The sequence below is a fragment of the Rana temporaria genome, chromosome 6 (genome assembly GCF_905171775.1).
Source record: "Rana temporaria chromosome 6, aRanTem1.1, whole genome shotgun sequence".
Lineage (NCBI taxonomy): Eukaryota > Metazoa > Chordata > Amphibia > Anura > Ranidae > Rana > Rana temporaria.
Window position 1 is genome coordinate 123,351,726 of NC_053494.1, and position 21,954 is coordinate 123,373,679.

The 21,954-nt window shown below is 41.9% G+C and overlaps 1 protein-coding gene across 1 annotated transcript in view; it reads right to left on the reverse strand.

The window, feature by feature from the left end:
* Window positions 1-1,245: 1,245 nt before the first annotated feature.
* Window positions 1,246-21,954, reverse strand: part of NDUFS1 (NADH:ubiquinone oxidoreductase core subunit S1) — a 58,945-nt gene continuing 38,236 nt past the window's right edge. The window contains exons 12-20 of the mRNA XM_040357296.1: window positions 18,259-18,404; window positions 16,576-16,704; window positions 13,761-13,890; window positions 8,838-8,998; window positions 7,651-7,805; window positions 3,043-3,218; window positions 2,289-2,423; window positions 2,126-2,198; window positions 1,246-1,573 (exon numbers count right to left, since the gene is read on the reverse strand). Of these exons, the coding sequence (XP_040213230.1) occupies window positions 1,482-1,573; window positions 2,126-2,198; window positions 2,289-2,423; window positions 3,043-3,218; window positions 7,651-7,805; window positions 8,838-8,998; window positions 13,761-13,890; window positions 16,576-16,704; window positions 18,259-18,404 (1,197 nt within the window). The 3' untranslated portion in view covers window positions 1,246-1,481. The remainder of the gene's footprint in view (window positions 1,574-2,125; window positions 2,199-2,288; window positions 2,424-3,042; window positions 3,219-7,650; window positions 7,806-8,837; window positions 8,999-13,760; window positions 13,891-16,575; window positions 16,705-18,258; window positions 18,405-21,954) is intronic.

Consider the following 21,954-nt stretch of genomic DNA (forward strand, 5'->3'; position numbering starts at 1 on the left):
CTACATGCCTCACACATGTTGTAGATCAGAGGGAAACTGGATTCTTAACATAGCTGGGGTTTTATTTTATTTTCTCAAGGTAATCAAAAAGCAGGCGCTTAATTGCTAAAGTGCAACTGAATTGAAATATTTAAAATAAACTCATCTGCCTGGCCACGATCTTCTTTAGAGTGTACACCGAGCTATGTAAGCGCAGCTTAATGTACATTTTTGGTATGACTTAGTACCAAAATGAACTCCAGCGCCCATGGGCGGGAGTTACATCATTCCCGCCAAACCAATTTAGATGGCCAAAGATCCAGCACTCAGAAAAAGACAATGGGCTAGATTCAGGTAGCTTCGCGCATTGTTACGGCGGCGCAGCGTATCGTATTTACGCTACGCCGCAAGTCAGAGAGGCAAGTGCTGTATTCATAAAAGCACTTGCCTCCTAAGTTATGGCGGCGTAGCGTAAATGGGGCTGGCGTAAGCGCGTCCAATTTAAATGATGAGGGGGCGTGTTTTATGTTAATTATTGGTGACCCGACGTGATTGACGTTTTTCCCGAACGGCGCATGCGCCGGCCGTGGAATTTCCCAGTGTGCATTGCTCCAAAGTACGCCGCAAGGACGTCATTGGTTTCGACGTGAACGGAAATTACGTTCAGCCCCATTCACAGACGAGTTCCGCAAACAACGTAAAATTTTCAAATTTCGACGCGGGAACGACGGCCATACTTAACATTGCGTATGCCTCCTAATAGCAGGAGTAACCTTACGCCGAAAAAGCCTAACGTAAACGACGTAAAAAAATAGCGCCGGGCGTACGTACATTTAAGTACCGGCGTATCTAGGTCATTTGCATATTCTACGCCGAAAATGACGGAAGCGCCACCTAGCGGCCAGCGTAAATATGCAACTAAGATACGATGGCGTAAGAGACTTACGCCGCTCGTATCTTAGCCTAATTTAAGCGCATCTGGTTTCCAGAATACGCTTAAATTTACGACGGCTTAGCTTCAGAGTTACGACGGCGTAACTCTCTCTGAATCTAGCCCTGAGTGAACAAGTTGGTGCCAGTGGGGGGGGGGGGGGCGTGTTTGGCTCCACTTTAAAATGATACACGCTTCTAGCCAATATTTAGTCTAAGTATTTTCAAAATATGTAAATTATATTTTAAGTCTTTAGACCTTGTGCTTCACAGAAGACTTCTGTGCCGCTAAAGAAAAAATAATTATATATTATACACACACAGAATCAACAGAAATCTCTGTAATAAACCATTTAATAAGATTACAAGTAAATTGTACACGCATGAATTTTGAGGTCTAGTGTGCCTTAAAAAAGGTACAGTAATCACAGAAGCTTTCAAACAAGCTCAGACACAATGCCAAATGCCAAATTCCGAAGTTGTTCTGACGTTGACAGCAGATTTATAATGTGTGTTTTTCTTAAATAAAAATCGGTAGCAAGCAGAACACAAATCTTTTTTGAAAAACAGTTTCAGCAAATGGATGGTTCTTCTACTGCTTGTGCGCCTTCAGTTACAGCTTTTACACACTTGGCCATAGTCTGTGATGCACGGGTAATTGAATCTGTAGAAGGTGTTTTAATAGAAAATTATCGTTAAACCATTCTAGAAAAAATAAATACCAATACATTAAAAAAAAAGTCCCCCTTAAAGCGGAAGGCCACTATAATTTTTTTTTTTTTTTTTTAAGGCCCCCCGGGTGCCATAATGTACTAGTATGCACAGCATATTGGTACATTATGGTAGACTTACCTGTCATATGGGGCAGATTTGGCAGGCCCCAGCACTTCCATCTTCGTCCGGTCGGTCTTCCTTCCGGGTCCTGTGCCTTCGGCCACATGCGCATGGGAGTCACATCACCACGACACAAATGGAGGGGCGATCAGGACCGTAAATGTTCACTGAGCTGCGCTTGAGAGGCTCAGTGAACATGACAGCTGACAGGCAGAAGGATGCATTTATGTCAGAAGAGACCAATAGGGTCTCTTCTGTCATAAATACCCTGCCTGTCAGCCATTTGATTGAAACACAAGTTTACTTCCACTTTAAAGGTGTTTCACAGTATAAATGTTTCCCACTAGATCAAGAATATTTTTTTAAATATCTTATTCCTGACCTGTCATGTAGAAATCCTTAATAGATGTTTGGGGAGGAATCAACGGATCAGAGAGCAACTGTTGGTTAGCAAGCTGAAAGCGAAAACACACATGAGAATTATTAGAGACAATCTGATCAATGTATAAAAAAAAGCACTTTAGAAAATGTACCCAGCACTATACCTTTGCAAGCTCTGCTGACTGTTTGAAATAATTTGCTTCTTCAACATCATCGTAGCGGACAAGATTTGGAGAAACTTCCTGTAATCTTGCTCTGACAGAATCTTGGTCATCATATGGGAGTGTAATACCAGCCAACTGTAAAAGGAACAACCTTTAATGCACCACAACTAAATTTATCAAACACTGTTCAAGTTAGGGCAGGTATTGATGAGGCCGTTTCTTGCCTACAATATATTCAAATTGAAATAAAATTTCTAAAATGCTAAATACTCACTAAGGCCCCTTTCACACTGGGGCGGTGGGTGCGTCGGCGGCAAAGTGCTGCTATTTTTAGCAGCTCTTTATCGTCAATTTCTCTGCACTATTTGGCCACTTCCTCCGCTAGTGGCCGAAAAGGGTTAAAATCACCTGCTTTGCCAGCAGTATAGCCACGGTGCCCATTCATTTCAATGGGCAGGAGCGGTGGAGGAGCGATATACACGCCGCTCCTTCACCGCTCCAAAGATGCGGCTAGCAGGACTTTAGCGTCCTGCCAGCGCACTGCTCCAGTGTGAAAGCCCTCAGGCTTTCACACTGGAGTGTGAGGTGCGGTTCTTTCAGGGCGATTTGCAGTTACTATTTTTAGCGTTATAGCACCTGCAAAGCGCCTCAGTGTGAAAGGGGTCTTAAGATTGACTGCAGTAAGAAAATCATAGGGACATGGAATCCTGCTGAACTAGACAATATTATATAGTTTTAAAAATGTATGCAATACCTCTGATATAGCACGGATGATTTTCCAGTCTTCTCTAGCCTCCCCAGGTGGACTCACTGCAGTATGTGTTCTTTGAGCTCTGCCTTCTGTGTTGACATAGGTAGCTGACTTCTCGGTGTAAGCTGCTCCGGGAAGAATAACATCTGCCATAGGAGCTCCAACATCTCCATGATGTCCTAAACGTGTGAAAAAAAAAAAAGAAGCAAACTTGGATTAAAAGTTTATCTTGTCCACCGATTCTCTCAAGATTTCCCCCTTTGGCTGTAAAGCGGTTTGTGGTTTTGTACACGTTTAAAAAAATAAAAATAAACCATTGCAGGCCTGAAGATGAACTAAAACCTAAAAACATTATATAATTTCTGAAAAGCAGAGACATTGGAGAATAAACCGGTGTCAATTTAAGTGCAAACTTTCAGTAAAAAAAAATATGCTAAAGTGAATTTTAGGGCAAACAAATGCAATTTATTGACCAATTTTTTGTAACATAAAAAATGAGGTTCACCACTTACCGACAAGCCGCTGTCATACGACAGCAGGTCGACACGATCCCGCAAATCGCCATAGGAATACATTGCCACCTTTAAGGGCGATAGCAGGCGCGCACCCTCGATGCATGCTGGGGGACCTGATGCGTGTGGCCGGAGTCTGCAATGTCTGCCAGCCACCCACGATGGTGGGCACGAGAGCCAGAACGGGGATGTGTGTATGCGAACACACAAATCCCCATTCTGACAGGGGAGGAAAGACAGATCTGCTGTGCCTTGTGCGATTAGGAACAGCGATACGTCTCCTCCTCCAGTCAGTCCCATCCCCCAACATGAGGGAACACATTTAACCCCTTGATCGCCCCTGGTGTTAAACCCATTCCCTGCCAGTGACATTTATACAGTAATCAGTGCATTTTCTGATCGCTGTATAGATGTCAATGGTCCCAAAAAAAGTGTCAAACGTGTCCGATCTGTCTGGCGCAATGTCGCAGTCTCACAAAAAAAAAAAAAAATGCCAAATCTATCCCCTATTCTGTAGACGCTATAACTTGAGCAAACCAATCAATATACACTTTTTGCGATTGTTTATCAAAAAAATATTTAGAAATTATATATCTCATTAAACTCAATAATCAAACATTACCAGCGCTAGAAAAATATACTATTCTTAAACATGATATTCATGATCTGCAAATAATGGTATATTTCATGCCGGGATCCAAGGTGTTCGTAATCTCCCTTTAACTTATATACATAAATGTGTCTCGGAGTCCCAATACAACTAGCACACTCCAAGAGGTATGCTCCTAGGTGACTGGTGATCCATCCAATCAATTCCCAGCTCAGGAAACCAACCAAAGGATAACTGCACAAATGACCAAGGTGACCTGTTGCACGCCGTCACTGGAAATCCCCTATTGGTGATCTACTCACCGGACTTCAAAGTCAACGAGCCCTGTAAAGTAATCGTCTCTGTCGATGGCACCATGAACTCCCTCAATGATGTGCGGTCAATGGATGTGTGCATGCAGCAAGCGGCCATGTAAGCAAGCACAAGGGAGAACAACATAGTGTAAAACCTTTTATTACTAGCCATCGACAGAGAGGATTACTTTACAAGGCTCGTTGACTTTGAAGTCCGGTGAGTAGATCACCAATAGGGGATTTCCAGTCACCTAGGATCATACCTCTTGGAGTGTGCTAGTTGTATTGGGACTCTGAGACACATTGCTGTATATAAGTTAAAGGGATATTACGAACACCTTGGACCCCCGGCATGAAATATACCATTATTTGCAGATCATGAATATCATGTTTAAGAAGAATAGTAGATTCTTCTAGCGCTGTTAGGGTTTGATTATTGAGTTTAATGAGACATATACACTTTTTTGTTCCATCTATTTATAATAGCTGCTGACTACATAAACAGATTTTTCCATAGGGTGCTAGGATCAGAGTTAATTTTAGGATTTTCTACCGATTATATATCGGCCTAAACTGATGAAGGAATTTTTTTATTTTTTGGGGGATATTTATTATAGCAAAAAGTAAAAAATATTTGTATTTATTTTTTCTAAATTTTCGCTCTTTTTTTGTTTATAGCGCAAATAATAAAAACCACAGAGGTGATCAAATACAACCAAAATAAAGCTATATTTTGAGGGATAAAAAAAGGACGTCAATTTTGTTTTGTTACAACGTCGCACAACTGTGCAATTGTCAGTTAAAGCAGACGCAGTGCCATATCGCTAAAAATGGCCTGGCCATTAAGGGGGAAAATCTTCCGGTCTTTAAGTAGTTGTAAACTTTGAGCCAAAAAATCTCATTATCCATTTCGCTTTAGTGATCCAATAGTGGCAGTGTTTTTTTTTTTTTATTAAAGACCATCATTAAATACCATTTTATTGCAGGGTGTGTGCAGTCACATGTTTTTTTTTTTTTTTTGTCTTCTTGCTGGAGCACAGGGACCGATTTTGGAAGGGCTGATAGTCCTTACTGACGTATGTGTGTACATCAGAGCAATGTTTAAAAATGCTGACCTTGTGTCGGTCACATGTCCAAAAAACAAACTATAGGTTTTGATATTCTTCCCACACAAATACATGTGCAATACAAACTTTATTATTATTTTATATTGTGGGCGGAGTTATAGATTGGAAAGTAGTTTCACTTTCTTCACATTAGCATCTGTAAAGAAGAAGCGGAGAGGGGAAGTGAGAAGAGGGGAGCAGCTTTACACAGACTACGGAACAAGGCAGAGGAAAATACAGGCTGTGCTCTTACACAGAGCCGTAAGATGAAATTCTATTTTAGGTAAAAGTGATCCAAACGGCTGTATAGCCACTTGTTCACTTTTACAGAAGGTGGATGGGGGTCCCCACCCGCCTCTACCAGGATCTCCTGACCCATCGGAGAGCCCGGTACCGATGGGACCGGTCAGGTCACATTCTCTGGGAAAAGTGGAAGGAACAGAAGTTTCTGTGTCTCTTCTGCGATGCCAGAACCTGGAAGCGATGAGGATCATTACTTCTGGTTTCGGTTTGTTTATTTACAAGCCAATAACCGGCTTGTACAGCATCTGTTAAAACAGATTTCAGTTTTATCAGATGCTTTGGATGCCAGAGGAGAGTTATGGGGCCTAACAGACCACAGATCTCTCCATAAAGAGGACCTATCACATCCAATGCTATCACAAGGGATGTTGTTCACCCTTTGTAAAAGCGAGAACGTTAACCCAAAAAAATAAAAATAATGTTAAGGTACAGTGTAAAAAATTAAATAAAGCCCCCATGTGCTTATAGTACGTCCCACACGCATGTATATACCCATCACACCACACCACACATGCAAGGCATCACTGCTTATGCCAGAGCCAGAACAATAACTCCGACGCTAGACCTCCTGTGTAACTCTAAACTGATAACCTGTAAAAAGGCTTTTAAAGCCTTGTCTATGGGTAGTGTAATGTATCACCATTTTACAGGCAATTTTAAAACGTTACATATTTGACATCAATTTACTTGCTGTAACATCTTTTTTTTTTTTTTTAACCCAACAAAATGGGTATTATATTGTATTTGTATTCATTAACGAATATTTTTTCCAAATATTGTATGACATAAGAAATTGTAACCCATTATTTTCTTCTCTAGGGCCTCTATAAAAATATATAATGTTTGGCAGTTTTAAGTAATTTTCTAGCAAAAAAAAAAAAGGCTCATAGAATTAACATGTATGAGAGAAATGTCAGAACTGGCCTAGGGGGTCAAGTTGTTAAAATTGTGCGTGCCCATGATTCGGTGACAGACTTCAGTACCCTAAATTTTCCATAGGCAACACTTTAAAAAGCCTTTATTATGTCATCAGTTTGAAATTCACCTTGAATAGTGACCCTAGAAAATATTGCTCTTACTCCGGCTTGCACAGCAATATGCAATGTTTAACAGAATCAACATTTTCACACTTAGCGAATTATTTTACATTCGCATATGGGGAGGCTGGTAGTTTGAGTGATCTACACACATTCCTGGCTGCTGTAGTAGCCGAGTGTGTCTGTAAAACCCACTGCTGCTATCAACATCTGCCATACGTTGGTAGCAGCAAAAGGGTTACAATGAAAAACTGTCTAAACTAAATACTTGAGCTTTAGTTCTTAAAGCGGTTGTAAACCGCATAAACTTTTTTTTTTTCCCCCCAAACCTGCAATGCAAAAGGCATAATAGGCTAGTATGCATCGCATACTAGCCTATTATGAAATACTTACCTCGGAACGAGGTGTGTACCACTTACCTGGTCCACGCCGAGCAGGATGTCATCTTGCTCCGGCGTGTCTTCCGGGTATCGCCGCTCCAGCGCTGTGATTGGCTGGAGCGGCGATGACGTCACTCCCGCGCGTGCGCGCGGGAGATTTAAAATCGGCAGGGTCCGGCGATGCCGGTCCTTCAGCCGTGGAGTCCCCCCTGCGCATGCGCCGCCCGCATTGCGGGGGTAATATCTCCTAAACCGTGCAGGTTTAGGAGATATTATCCTTACCTACAGGTAAGCCATGTTGTAGGCTTACCTGTAGGTAAAAGTCCAAATAGTGGGTTTACAACCACTTTAATACTTCATTATGACATACCTTGGTATATAATAAAGCAATCCTTTGGCAATTCCTGACGTGTGATGCAGCCTGCATCTGCACCAAGAAGAAATAGCACTTTTGGTGGGTTTTTCCGTATGGCCTCCACCCCAGGCTTATAACCCAGATCCAGGGCTGCAACTTGGCTTGCAACTCTATTTGAAAAACAAGGGAAGATACGCACACAATAAAAACACGGGTAGAAATGTACACAATAAAAACACATTGAAGAGCATACATACACTTAGCCATAGATCACGCTAAATGCGGCTTTGAACTTGTGTGACTTCACTTGAAATCGCACAATTTCAAAGCCGCATGTCAGTATGACTTCTGGTGCTGCCTGACATCTGTGCAACTTGGTGTCTTTGCAAGTCGCACCTGAAACCTGCAAAAATAGTGCAGGAACTACTTCTGTAAAATCGGTGCGGCACCACAAGATGGCGTTGCATCGTTTTGAACGGTTCCACTGCCGACAATAGGGTGCGACTTTTCATGTGATTTGGACCCGTCAAATGGCATGGCAAGTATGTATGATGGTGTTAACAGGGGCTTAGGGCTCATTTACACTTGATTCAAGTTTAACACGCATTAAAGTGCCTACTGCTTCAGAATACTTTTTAGATGCGTTTTTGATGCTTCTGTGATTTTTAAATGAAGCTTGGCAAATGTTCTGTGTGTGTTGATTTTCTATTTGTTTTAAAGGTTCAGTAGAACCCCAGCTCAATAGTATCCCCACTCAGTAGATCACCAGCTCATTAGTACCCTCATTCAGCTCTGACAATACCAAACTCAGTAGTACCCCTAGTTATGCTAAAGCCCCACTCAGTAGTATCCCTAAGCTTTGCTGATCCCCCGCTCCAGTAGTAACCTCTAGCCCTGCTGATCTTCTGGTTTGCTGATCCTCCTCACTGGCTCCCCTGCTCCCCTCCCGCTATATTGCTCCCATGCTGCTTACCACATGTGACATCTGCTAGTTTCGCCTGCTCTGCGCAAATGCACAAATAATCTTATCGGATGATCTTTATTAAATTAAATGGTCTGGTGACTGGGTCTGTAAATACAGGTGACTGGATAAAGATATGGGGGGGGACTCTTCTAATCTCCTGAACTATTTTCCTTTCATCCATTAATATGGCATTTTTACAGTAGACTTTGCTGAATTATACAGAGATAATGATGATCACCTGTGCAGAATATTTAGTACTTTCCATTCCTCTGGGGCGCCACTGGTGCTCCTAGCATTCTGTGCAATGCTAGACACTGCGGCATGAATTGCAGCCCCATCCTTTCGCTGCAAGGCACTGCTGCCCACCACAACCATAGGTTTCTTGGCTTGACTGAGAATCTGAACAAAACAAAATTGTGTTGCAACAACTTTACATACAGATATAAAACTCAACCAATGTAGTCATATATTTAAAAATTACATTTAAATATTTTTTTAATGAAGTAACTTCAGTGCTTAAAGTTGAATTGATATCCCCCTCTTATGACACCCCTTTCATCCTATAGCAGCACTGAAGACTGGAAGAGTGAGTGGCAGTTCCAGAAGCCAATCAGGAGTACTGCTTGCACATATGTGTTGACAGAAGAATTGATGACTGTATCAGTGTGCTGCTGCTAGTGTACTGTATAATTTACATACTGGTGTCTCTGGTGGCACTCTGCTCTTCCCATCTCTCAGCAAGCTGCCTGACCGCACATGGGCACTGCAACACAACTGACTAGAGCCTTGTGCCGCTTCTCCCTCTCCCAATTTGAGGTTTGCTGTTCAGGGATTGCAGTCAGTTGTTACCAACTCATACTCAGGTACTTTCAATGTTTGCTTTTACAAAAATACATTTATCATAGTATTATTAAATACAGAGGTGCATTATTATTATTTTTTATCTATACCTGCCTAAAGCTCAGTTTTAAAGTGGTAGTAAACTCTGTTATACAACTTATACCTACAGGTAAGCCTATAATAACGCTTACCTGTAGTTACACATGCACGGGAGAAACGTCATCATGCCCCTGGCAACTCATGTAGCCGGAGGCCGCGTACCCCGGAAGGAAGACTGGGTGAAGATGGAAGCCCTGTCAGTGGCTTACATATGGTGCTTACATTTTTAATGCTTTGTACCGAGTAATCTGGAAAGTATTCACAGCGCTTCACTTTTTCCACATTTTGTTACAGCCTTATTCGGAAATGGATTAAATTCATTATTTTGGTCAAAATTTGACAAGCAATACCCCATAATGACATTGTTTGAAATCTTTGAAATTTATAAAAAAAGAAAAAAGAAATCACATGAACATAAAGTATTCACAGCCTTTGCCATGACACTCAAAATTGAGCTCAGGTGCATCCTGTTTCCACTGATCATCCTTCAGATATTTCTACAACTTGATTGGAGTCCATCTGTGGCAAATTCAGTTGATTGGACAGGATTTGGAAAGGCACACACCTATCTATATAAAAGGTCTCACAGTTAACAGTGCATGTCAGAGCACAAACCAAGCCATGAAGTCCAAGGAATTTTCTGTAGGTCTCTGAGACAGGATTGTATGGAGTCTCAGATCTGGGGAAGGATACAAAAAAAAATCTGCAGCATTGAAAGTCCTAATGAGTACAGTGGCCTCCATGATTCGTAAATGGAAGACGTTTGGAACCACCAGGACTCGTCCCTAGAGCGTGCCGTCTGGCCAAATTGAGCGATCGGGGGAGAAGGGCCTTAGTCAGGGAGGTGACCAAGAACACGATGCTCACTGACAGAGCATTTAGCATTTCTCTGTGGAGAGAGGAGAACCTTCCAGAAGAACAACCATCTCTGCAACTCTCCAGCAATCAGGCCTGTATGGTACAGTGGCCAGACAGAAGCCACTCCTCAGTAAAAGACACATAACAGCACGCCTGGAGTTTGCGAAAAGGCACCTTAAGGACTCTGACCATGAGAAAATTCTCTGATGTGATGAAACAAAGATTGAACTCTTTGGCCTGAAAAGCAAGTATCATGTCTGGAGGAAACCAGGCACCGCTCATCACCTGTCCCTACAGTGAAGCATGGTGGTGGCAGCACCATGCTGTGGGGATCTTTTCCAGTGGCAGGAACTGGGAGACTAATAAAGATCGAAAGAAAGATAATTCAGCAATGTACAGAGACGTCCTTGATGAAAACCTGCTCCAGAATGCTCTGGACCTCCAGACTGGGGCGAAAGTTCATCTTCCCACAGGACAACAACCCTAAGAACCTTCTTCGACATGTTTGCTGCGTCCCCCATATGGCTTCTTGCAAACTGCAAATGGGACTTCTTATGACTTTCTTTCAACCGTGGCATTTTTGGAGGAAAATAATGAATTTAATCCATTTTGAGATAAGGCTACAACATAACAAAATGTGGAAACCGTGAAGCGCTGTGAATACTTTCTGGATGCACTATATACATTTTATATGGAGGGATGTATTCACTGCCAGTAACATATACCTGGGAGTAATTTTCCAATTATTGCACACAAAAAGTGGTGCTGGTTAGCAATTCAGCACAGTATACATATGATCCAAACTAGAGACAAGGGGCCAGATTCATGAAGCACGTACACCGTTTTTTTGGTAGATGCACGGCGTAAGTGCAGATTTGCGCCGGCGGATCGCTGCGCCTTACCCAGAGAACCAGATTACGCCTCCAAATAGACTTCATCGCCTCGGTGTAACCTTTCCACGCCGGCGCGGCGTTGGCGCAGATTTACGCTGGTCGGATCTGGCGCGGCCATGGTTTTTGTGTTTTAAATATGCAAATGAGGTTTTTGGGCCGATTCATCAACTTAAGCTTGACCGGCGCAGGCTACTCCCGGTGAGCGGAGCTGAAATTTCCGGTGCAAAGTTACACCTCATAAAAGCAGGGGTAACTTTGCACCAAACTTGCAGAGGTCAGCTGGAGAGCAGCTAAAGCAGCAGCAGCGTTACAAACGAACTGAGCAACAACACTTGCTGGACAACACATAGAGGCGGTCCCCATGTTGGGAGAGGCCCTCAATAATTACAGCCCTCTCCTCTGGGCTGAAATTGGTCATCCGCCCACCTGAGGATTCCTCATCAGCCATAACTGCCCCACCACAATGCAAACGACCTAGCTTAGAAAAAAAAAAGCTTCAGTACATTTGCACCTGCAGGGCGGAAGTCTGGGCTGATTCATGGACTGGGCTTTGGTAGTGGGTCGGCGTAGCTCAGGGATCACGCCGGGGCGCAGTTCTGAGCATGTGCAGATTGGGGCATTTACCCCTGGATGTCACTGAGCATGTGCGGTCTAAGATGCGCCCCGGCGTGACCCCCGCGCCACGGTCGGCACTTCATTAGCATAGGGTGACTCCCAGTTGGCCTTACCCCGCCTTACGCCTTCTAAAATCCGCCCCGCTGGGGCATCGTAGACAAAAAAAGTTTCTTGAATCACCTAACTGCCTCTCCGCGCTGGACCGGTGTAGTATAAAAATGATGCACCACGCCGGTGCAAATATGCACCATTGTTCATGAATCTGGCCCAAGGTCTCTGATTCCTGGTCCTCTCTGTGGTTGGACCACTTGATGATTTATTATTCTGAGACCATCGAGGTATGATTGGTGCTCCTAATTGTTTTGGCAATCTATATTTAAGCCACAGAAAGATTATCATTTCTATTTTTGCTTTGCTCTCCAGCACTGGAGCAGTATGTGTCCCTGATGGAACTTTTGACAGAAATTATCAGCGGTGTTATACCAAGGTATTTTAACAGTCTAATATTTTACTTCCTCTGTAGTGCTACCTTATTATATATTATGGCCTATTGAGAATACATTTTTTTTATAATACACCCTTGGGGGCTTGATATAAAAAAAAAAAAAATAGATATAAATACAATGGGATAATCTATTAGATGTCTATATGGGAGGTTTACACTTTGCCAGGACATGTGCCAGCAAATCTATATGAATATAATTTACCCAATGCCCATAGGTTCCTGTGATGCATCTGGTTTTAGGAGTCAGGCGGGGCAATCACACCAAATTCTAGAGCAATACTTTTTATTTTATGACCGACTTGTTACAGGGTCGCTTTTAAAGTGGTTGTAAAGTCAGAAGGTTTTATCTTCATGCATGAAGATAAACAACCTGTGTGCAGCAGCCATCCCAGCACCCCCTAATACTTACCTGAGCCCCATCTCTCTCCAGAAATGTCCACAAGTGATTGCTTTCCAGGACTCTCCTCCCAATTGGCTGAGGCACAACAACAGGGCAATTGGATCCTACTGCTGTCAAAGTCAGTTAGCCAATCGGGGGAGAGAGGGGGGTGGGGCCAAACCAGGGCTCAGTGTCTAAATGGACATGGAGCTGTGACTCGGGTGCCCCATAGCAAGCTGCAAGGCAGGAGCCAGAAGAGCCAAAGAGCGACCCCCAAAAAAAGGGGAGGATCTGTGCTGCCCTGTGCAAAACCACTGCACAGAGCAGGCAAGTATAACATGTTTGTTATCTTTAGAGGAAAAAAAAAAATAGATTTTACAATCACTTTATGATGCAAGTGTACAGCACGTGTTCTTATTTTCTGTGTATGTTACATCTGTGCGTGTAAAAGTTTAATAAGATAGGTATGTGTATTTCTATAGAGTGAACAAAATCTTTCTCCTGAGGAAGATTTTTGACATTGGGATGTCCCTCATCCACACCTACTTGATGTGAAGTTCAACAATACAATAAGTTGTAGGATTGGTAGGACAGTAAAGACATATCACAGCAACAGGCGTTTATCATGCATTTATACTGTATGTATATTGTCAGCAAATATATGATTTATGTAATTGATTAACATTGTCGACAAACAAATTTAATTTGGAGTAGGTCTAATTGTTAATGCCGATAAATTCCCAATAACTGTGGTGGTATTTTGGTTTGTAAGGTAGAGGGATGCTGGCATTCCCTTTTTGAATTACCCCCCCCCCCACACTATTTGTGAGTTTTCCATGGGTCTGTGCCAAGCAACATATGAGACATACAATGGTCCATCAGAACACTGGGACTGAGGTTTTCAAACCTTTACTACTTACATAAGGAATACTGAGTAATTATTAAACTTTAACAAAGCATATCATTACTCACCTTACTGAATGGATGTTTTCCTGATGCAATATCCTTGATTATTTGAGGAGAGTCTCCCAAATGATCATAACTATAAGTCAAGTCGATTGCACTTCCTACCACAGCAACTTGGAGGTCATTCTGAAGCCAGCTAAAAAAAAAAAAAAAAAAAAATGTATATAAAAATATACACATACATACATACAAAAAAACACATATATATATTATTATTACACTAGACATGACTATAACTTCTTCACAGTATGCCTGCATACAGAAAAAAACTTAAATGCAAATGAAAGTGGTAGTAAAGGTTTGAGTTTTTTTTTTACCTTTATGAATTCTATGCAAGAAGGTAAAAAACCTTCTCTGTGCAGCATCACCCCCCCCCCCCCCCCCCCCCCCCCCCACAATACTTACTTGAGCCCCATCTCATGCCTTGGCTCTCCAGGGACTCTGCCTCTTCATTGGCTGAGACAGCAGTGTTAGCCATTGGCTTCCTCTGCTGTCAATCACAGCCACTGAGCCAAACAGATGAAAGAGGGAGCAGAGCCGAGCCGCGGCTTTGTGTGTGAATTGACACACAGAGCTGCAGCTTGGGAGCAAAAAAAAAACATTTACTAATAATAATCAAAATAGTACAAGTGATGGCACTTAACATTAAACTTAAAAAAATTGATTCCCTGCTGATTTTGTTTGTTTGCCCACTGACAAAAATGTTCAATATATAATTTTAATGGCATTTTTATTTTAGAAATGAGAGACAGAATAAAAAAAATAAAAAAAACATCCAGAAAAACGCATTTCAAAAAAGTTATAAATCGATTTGCATTTTAAACGAGAAATAAGTATTTGACCCCTTGGCAAAACATGACTTAGTACTTGGTGGCAAAACCCTTGTTGGCAAACAGAGGTCAGAAGTTTCTTCTGGTTGGCCACCAGGTTTGCACACATCTCAGGAGGAAAATGTTGTCCCACTTCTCTTTGCAGATCCTCTCAAAGTCAGTAAGGTTTTAAGGCCGACATTTGGTAACTCGAACCTTCAGCTCCCTCCACATATTTTCCATGGGATTAAAGTCTGGAGACTGGCTAGGCCACTTCAGGACCGTAATGTGCTTCTTCTTTAACCACTCCTTTGTTGCCTTGGCTGTGTGTTTTGGGTCATTGTCGTGCTGGAATACCCATCCACGACCCATTTTCAATGCCCTGGGTGGGGGAAGGAGGTTCTTACCCAAGATTAGAGGTTACATGGCCCCTTCCATCGTCCCTTTGATGCAGTGAAGTTATCCTGTCCGCTTAGCAGAAAAACACCCCCAAAGCATGAATGTTTCCACCTCCACGTTGGACGATGGGGATGGTGTTCTTGGGGTCATAGGCAGCATTCCTCCTCCTTCAAACACTTTGAATTGATGCCAAATAGCTTGATTTTGGTCTCATCTGACCACAACACTTTCACCCAGTTCTCCTCTTAATCATTCTGATGTTCATTACCAAACCTCAGACAGGCCTGTACATGTCCTTTCTTGAGCAGGGGGACCTTACGGGCGCTGCACAAAATCAGTCCTTCATGGCGTAGCGGGTTACCAATTGCTTTCTTGGTTACTATGGTCCCAGCTGCCTTGAGATCATTAACAAGATTCTCCTGTGTAGTCCTGGGCCTATTCCTCACCGTTCTCCTAATCGCTGAAACTCCACAAGGTGAGATCTTGCATGGGGCCCCAGACCAAGGGAGATTGACAGTTATTTTGTGTTTCCTCCATTTTCAAATAATCGCACCAACTATTGTCACCCTCTCACCAAGCTGCTTGGCAATGGTCTTGTAGCCCATTCCAGCCTTGTGTAGGTCTACAATCTTGTCCCAGACATCCTTGGACAGCTCTTTGGTCTTGGTCATGGTGGAGAGATAGGAATCTGATTACGTCTGTGGACAGGTGTCTTTTATACAGGTAAGAAGCTGAGATTAGGAGCACTCCCTTTATAAGAGTGCTCCTAATCTCAGCTCCTTACCTGTATAGAAGACACCAGGGAGCCAGGAATCTTGCCGATGTATAGGGAATCAAATACTTATTTCACTCATTAAATGCAAATCAATTTATACATTTTTTGAAATGTGTTTTTCTGGATATTTTTGTTGTTGTTCTTCTGTCTCTCACTGTTAAAATAAACCTACCATTAAAATTATAGACTGATAATTTCTTTGTCAGTGGGCAAACATACAAAATCAGGAGATCAAATACTTTTTTCCCCTCGCTGTACAGAGCATGGTCAAAAGAATGCAAACACTGCAAAAACCAGCTAAGTAACTAATTCATATTAGGTGGATTACCAATTGAAAACATAAGCCAGCTACAATAGAGGCATTTCCATATGGGACTGCGCATAGAGCAGGTACAAATGTTGAAGCTAATGTGGCAAGGAGAATAGTTAAACAAAAAAAAAAAACTAAATATATGGCAAAATACACCTTGTGGCCTAGGCACTGGTGAGATTAGGTTCTTACTGGAAGTACTTGAGAGCAAAGACCTTAGAAAATTTACCACCTTCACCTCACCAGGAACTGTAGTGGATTTCTTCTTGGAGAGGTATAGTACAAAATAGCGCCACACAAAAAAATAAATCCTGTATTTATGGCTCAAGAACAACTTGTTTTAAAATAGAAAAGTCCTAATATTCCTAGTGCATGCAGGAGACTGGCGGTTTAATACATTTGTACAATTAAATTAAGATTTACTTGCATTTTTCAAAATGACGTGCAGATGAATTAAATAACACAAAATTCTCAACTACTCTAGTGCATCAGCCTCAGTGTCGCTAAAATCCGAAAAAGCATACATACCTCTTCCTAATCCTTGCATTAAACAGTGGGGCTTCATAACGTGGATTAGTACCAATCAGCAGCAAGAGATCAGCTTCTTCTACACCAGCAATTCGTGAATTTAAAAGATAATTTGATCTTAGATCGGTGCTGCAAAGGTGAATACAAAACATTTTTACAGGGTTTTTGGAAAGCACACAAACAAAGCTGAACAAACAAGTCACAATTGTATATAAAATCACTTTTGGCATAGCCAACTTTTTTTTTTACTACTGCATTTTATAATATTTCATATGGTAGATCTGTATTCATAAGGTGGTACACCAATCTAAGACAAATATTATAAATGGTGTCAATCTTCAAAAGACTGTCACAGGGTAAATGTAAACAACTTGCCATCTGCGGGGTTCATGGTATTTTAGCAATGACCTGAGTAGGAATGCTTGGCCGAGCCACGATGACGTCACTCCCTTGCATGCACACAGGAGTCATGGACGCGACATAGAGCTCTGAAGAAACTACACAGATTCCTTCAGAGCACATGCGCTGGGGACGTCACCGGCTGCTGCTCACAAGAATATCTACTAAATGTTGTACGTTAAGGAGATATTCATTTAACCTACAGGCAAGCTTTATTATAAGCCTATACATCTACAACTGTGTTGCAGTGTAACTGAAAAAGTTAATAAATAGAACAATACAGTCAATTAAAAAGAAAGTGATATATATATATATATATATATATATAAAAAAAAACACACACACACACACCACACATGACATCTGGATCCCATGCTCCAATGTGAGTAAAGAATTCTTCACACCTAAAAGTGCACACCCCACTCATAAGCCACTTACAAGCTACTATGACACCAAGATGGAGATCTGGCTGTACCTCATCACAACATCCCCATGGGATTGATGGATTGGACCATTTATTTTTTCAGTTACACCTCTATTTGCACATATGTTTTTTTGATATATACAGACTATTTTCACGATTGGATGATTATGACGACTTTAGGTACTTTATATTGATAGTGCAACACAATTGTAGATTTATTGGTTTTATATACTGTAGTTTATGTGGATATACTGTGAGTGCAGCTATCACAAAGGTATTTTATTTTCATTTCAATTTGTTTTATTTTGATGGGAACACATTTGTGCAATTTTATATATACACACCTGTAGGTAAAAGAAAAATGGAGTTTACTACCGCTTTAATGGAATGATTTTGACGGCATCAAAAACCATCAACTGTTCAGATCATGGACACAACAATTATCAGTATCAATGTCAGTTTTATAGGATGCACAACTACGAAAGATCAGTCAATATACAGGCATACCCCACTTTTAAGTACACAATGGGACCAGAGCATGTATGTAAAACGAAAATGTACTTAAAGTGAAACAATACCTTTTTTCACTTCTAGGGTGTAGTAGGGGGTCAGAAGCTGTAGTTGAGGTCTCAGGGGCTGTAGTGGGGGTGTCAGGGGCACACAGGAACAGGGCGGGCTATGCTCTTGAAGCTTCAGCTCCTTCAACTGCGGCTGTAAAATGTCTGTACAGTACTTGTAAGGCACTTTACATACACTCAGGGGTATGTCCTTACTCGCGAGTGTATGTAAAGTGAGTGTACTTAAAGTGGGGTATGCCTGTATAGGTTTTGTAAATTAAAAATATTATGTTATAATGTTACCCAGCTCCGTAATTGGGGAAGATTTCCTCAGTGCACAGAGTATCAGAATTTAGCTGATTAAGCAAATCTTTAAGTGCAATAAGTGCCTCTGCATCCGCCAAACCTCCAGCAACAGCTGCAACATCTTTTCCCTTGACACTTTGCAACTAAGAAAAAAAAAAAAAGTTAGGGTACAATAAATGAGTTGCATGGAAAAGACATTCATGTTAAAAAAAGATAAACATGATACTATTATTCCTATGTAACGCATTGTTCTCTGTAAAATTTAAATCATGAATAACTGATAATACAGAGGAAGTTAAAGAATTTTTAAGATAAAAAATAAAAGTAATATAACATAGAAATTTGACTCATGATATAGAAAAAAAAAAACTTTTTTTTTTTTTAAGTTGTTTTTATTGTAATTTTTAAGGTAAAAAGAAATAAACAAACACAATACAATACAGAGCCTTTTGGGCATACCCAGGCTCGATCAGAAAGTAACTTAAGAGTGTGTCCACACCAGTGCATTACATGATGCATGCATGGTGGTGCCTTTTATTTTTAATAAGGTGGTTAATGCAACACACGGCAATGTTTCTCAACCAACAAATATACTGTAAGTCTTAGTTTGAACAGACCCTAAGGGAAACTGATAAGGAGAGAAGCCCACCATTCATTTTTTCCCTTTAAGTCCATTGAGGGATACCGGAAATTCACTTTCATTTTTGGGTTATACTGCCACCTACAGGAGGATTGGATGCTGGCCAAAAAAAAATAAAAACGAACCCACACCCAACTGTATGCCAGCCCAGGATAACCCTTTCTACTCAGCAGTTGACAACAGGTAGACCCTAAACCTCTAGACCATAAGCTTGGATGATGCACCCTAAAAATGAACACCTAGGATGATGAAAAGGGAATCAGTCTTTCTGAAAGAAGAAAAAAGGCAGACAGACTCACAGCCCAAAGCACATCCAAAACAAGAGAGGGAAATTCTCTTTTGATGAACTGGAGTCAGACAGAGGAATGGAAGAGCAACGCCCTGGTTGAGGTAAAAGGCAGAAACTGACTTGGGCAAAAACACAAAAGTTCTGGGTCTCAACCCCATATGGTCCCTATGCAAAACCAGACAAAATTTGCTTGGAGAACAAGGCAGCCACATCAGAAACTCACCTAGCAAAGGTGATAGCTACAAAAGAATACCACCTTGTGGGTGAGGGTAGCTAGAGAAAATCCTCTAATTGATTCAAACAATGGTTTCTGCAGTGGAGAACCAGATTTAGATCCCACAGAGTCACAGGGGTATGAACAAGAGGAGCTACATAAGAAAGTAGAAGACCCCGGACTGTTAGAATCATATACTGGGCAACAATGGGACACCATTCCTCTCTCAAAACTCTAGCAACTGGTCTTCTTAGTTCCCAAATGTTTAGAGTAGTTGCATAGAAATGGGAATGCTGTGCTGTGGTAAACATGGCTCTGTCCCAACTTTTTTTGAGATGTGTTGCTGCCATCAATTTCAAAATTATGTTGTACGTCCTCTTGAAATGGTAAATTTTCTCCATTTAAACCTTCAATATGTTTTCTATTGTTTTTTTTTTTTTTTTTTCCTGTGCAATGGAATACATTTTATTGAAATAAATGCTGAAAGAGCTCACAAATAACCCGATGGTTAGGCAGCCCTAATGGGAGCATTCACAGCTCCAACAGAATGTAGAGAGAGCAGAAGTCAGTGTCTGTAGAAAGAAAAAGAACATGGCCTGGCCGTCTCATGCCCATCAGAGAGGTGTCCAGAGAAGTGTCGAGGCCTACTGTTTTCCTCCTCATCAAGAACTTTTCTCTACAAAGAGTACTTACTGTCCCTACCAGGCGGGGCACCTGTCCCTATTCTACCAACTTGAAAATGAGTGCCAAACCTGAGAGCCAGGGCCTTAAATAGGTTCTGCCTGAACCAATATGGCTGCCAACATCTCATGGGCAAAATTGAATTGGATGCTTCCTTAGTGACCCAGGAAACCATAGAAGAACTGTGTTTCTCTTGGCTTCCTCTCCAACTGCAGTACCGCTGCGGAAGAGTGCCACCTGCAGTGGATAAAGTAGACTGCACCTGCCTAAATGGTCAAGAAATCTTTGCGTCCTAAGCACTTCCTGGAATGTCAGATGTATTATCCACAGTAAGTGAAATATTAATGTAAAAAAGTACACTGTTTCTACTTATTTGGGTGTAGTGGTCACTATTCTCTTGCACCTAGTAACATGAACATTTTTATTTCAGAATACGGTGCTGGCTATGCTTGGTCGCCATCAAGACTATATATATCTGTAGGTGACACTGTAGCCTGGATATGGAACTCCCAACCCTTAATAATAGGTATTGGATAGCGAGTATTTTCAGTTTCAGGTCCTGGCAACCTTACCTTTGAAGGCATTGCCATCATCAGTGGGCCTCGAGTGCCTTCAGGTTTGTTTGCATTTCATCCATTATTATAACATTTTCAGGTGTATTTTTGACTGAATAGAGCAGTGGTGGTGAACCTTGGCACCCCAGATGCCCCAGAACCACATCTCCAACGACGCCCATGCACTCTACAGTGCAGTTGAGCATCATGGGAAATGCAGCCCCAAAACACCCGATGCGCCAAGGCCCGCCACCACTGGAATAGAGAATATTATTGAATGATGCCACAAGCTGTGCTTAATAGCTGCAAATCTGTATTTGTAACTAGCTTATAATCTTATAAATTTGCAGGTTCTTGAATTCATCAAGGGGTGTGCCTTATACAAAATCTTTGTTTTGGGATACATTTTTGTAAAAATGAGCAGACCAGGAAAATAATTAAACCTGCTTCTATTTCAGATAAACTGTTGATATTGTTAGTATGTGATATTATAGTATATTCAGTACAACTATACAACACATGTACATTTTTTTACCATTAACAAATACTGCAAGTACAGAAACATGCCCAGTGATCTTTTCAGAAATTCAATGAGCCGCCAACTTCCAGCTGCAGGCACATAACATAGTCTGATGATCCTACCAGAAATCCAGTGAGACCCTACTGTGAGCTTACAAGCCAGTATCACTGCTGTAATGAAATCCTAAATAGTGTTATCAGCCCTATCTAAGGCCCCATGTACACTGGGTGTTTAGCGCCAGTGGATGGGGCTCTGGCGTTTAGCTGCTAAATGTGCCCAGTGTACATGGGGCCTTAGTTCTCCTTCACAGGACAACAGCAATCCACCACTCCCACCAGGGGAGGGCTGACAGCCTTAGGCCTGGGGGGCAAGTCCAGTCAAGTGGCCTATTAAACACTGAATCAGCTCAATCCATCTGCACCACATTGCCCGCACAGAGAGAGAAATAGACACCGCTCCACATTGCCCACAGTGTGACGCAGTCACTCTCTGTGCTCTGCATGATTCCACACACCCAGTGCACAGACCAAAGAGTTAGCAGGAAGATGAAGACTAACGGCTGTGCTGTCACTGCCGCCACACTAAGCGCTACCTGTAGAGTCTGGACCTTCTCTGGGTCCACTGGGCAAGCCAAACAAGCAGAGTCATAGTTATCGCAGCAGGCTAGACATGCAGGTCCTGCTGTCTCCCTGGGCATGACCACCAGATTCCCCAGGCTGCAGGCTCCTCCTGTGTCAACTGCGGGTAGTGAGAAAAGCACTCGCAGGCACACGCCGGTGCACCGACCCCCATGGC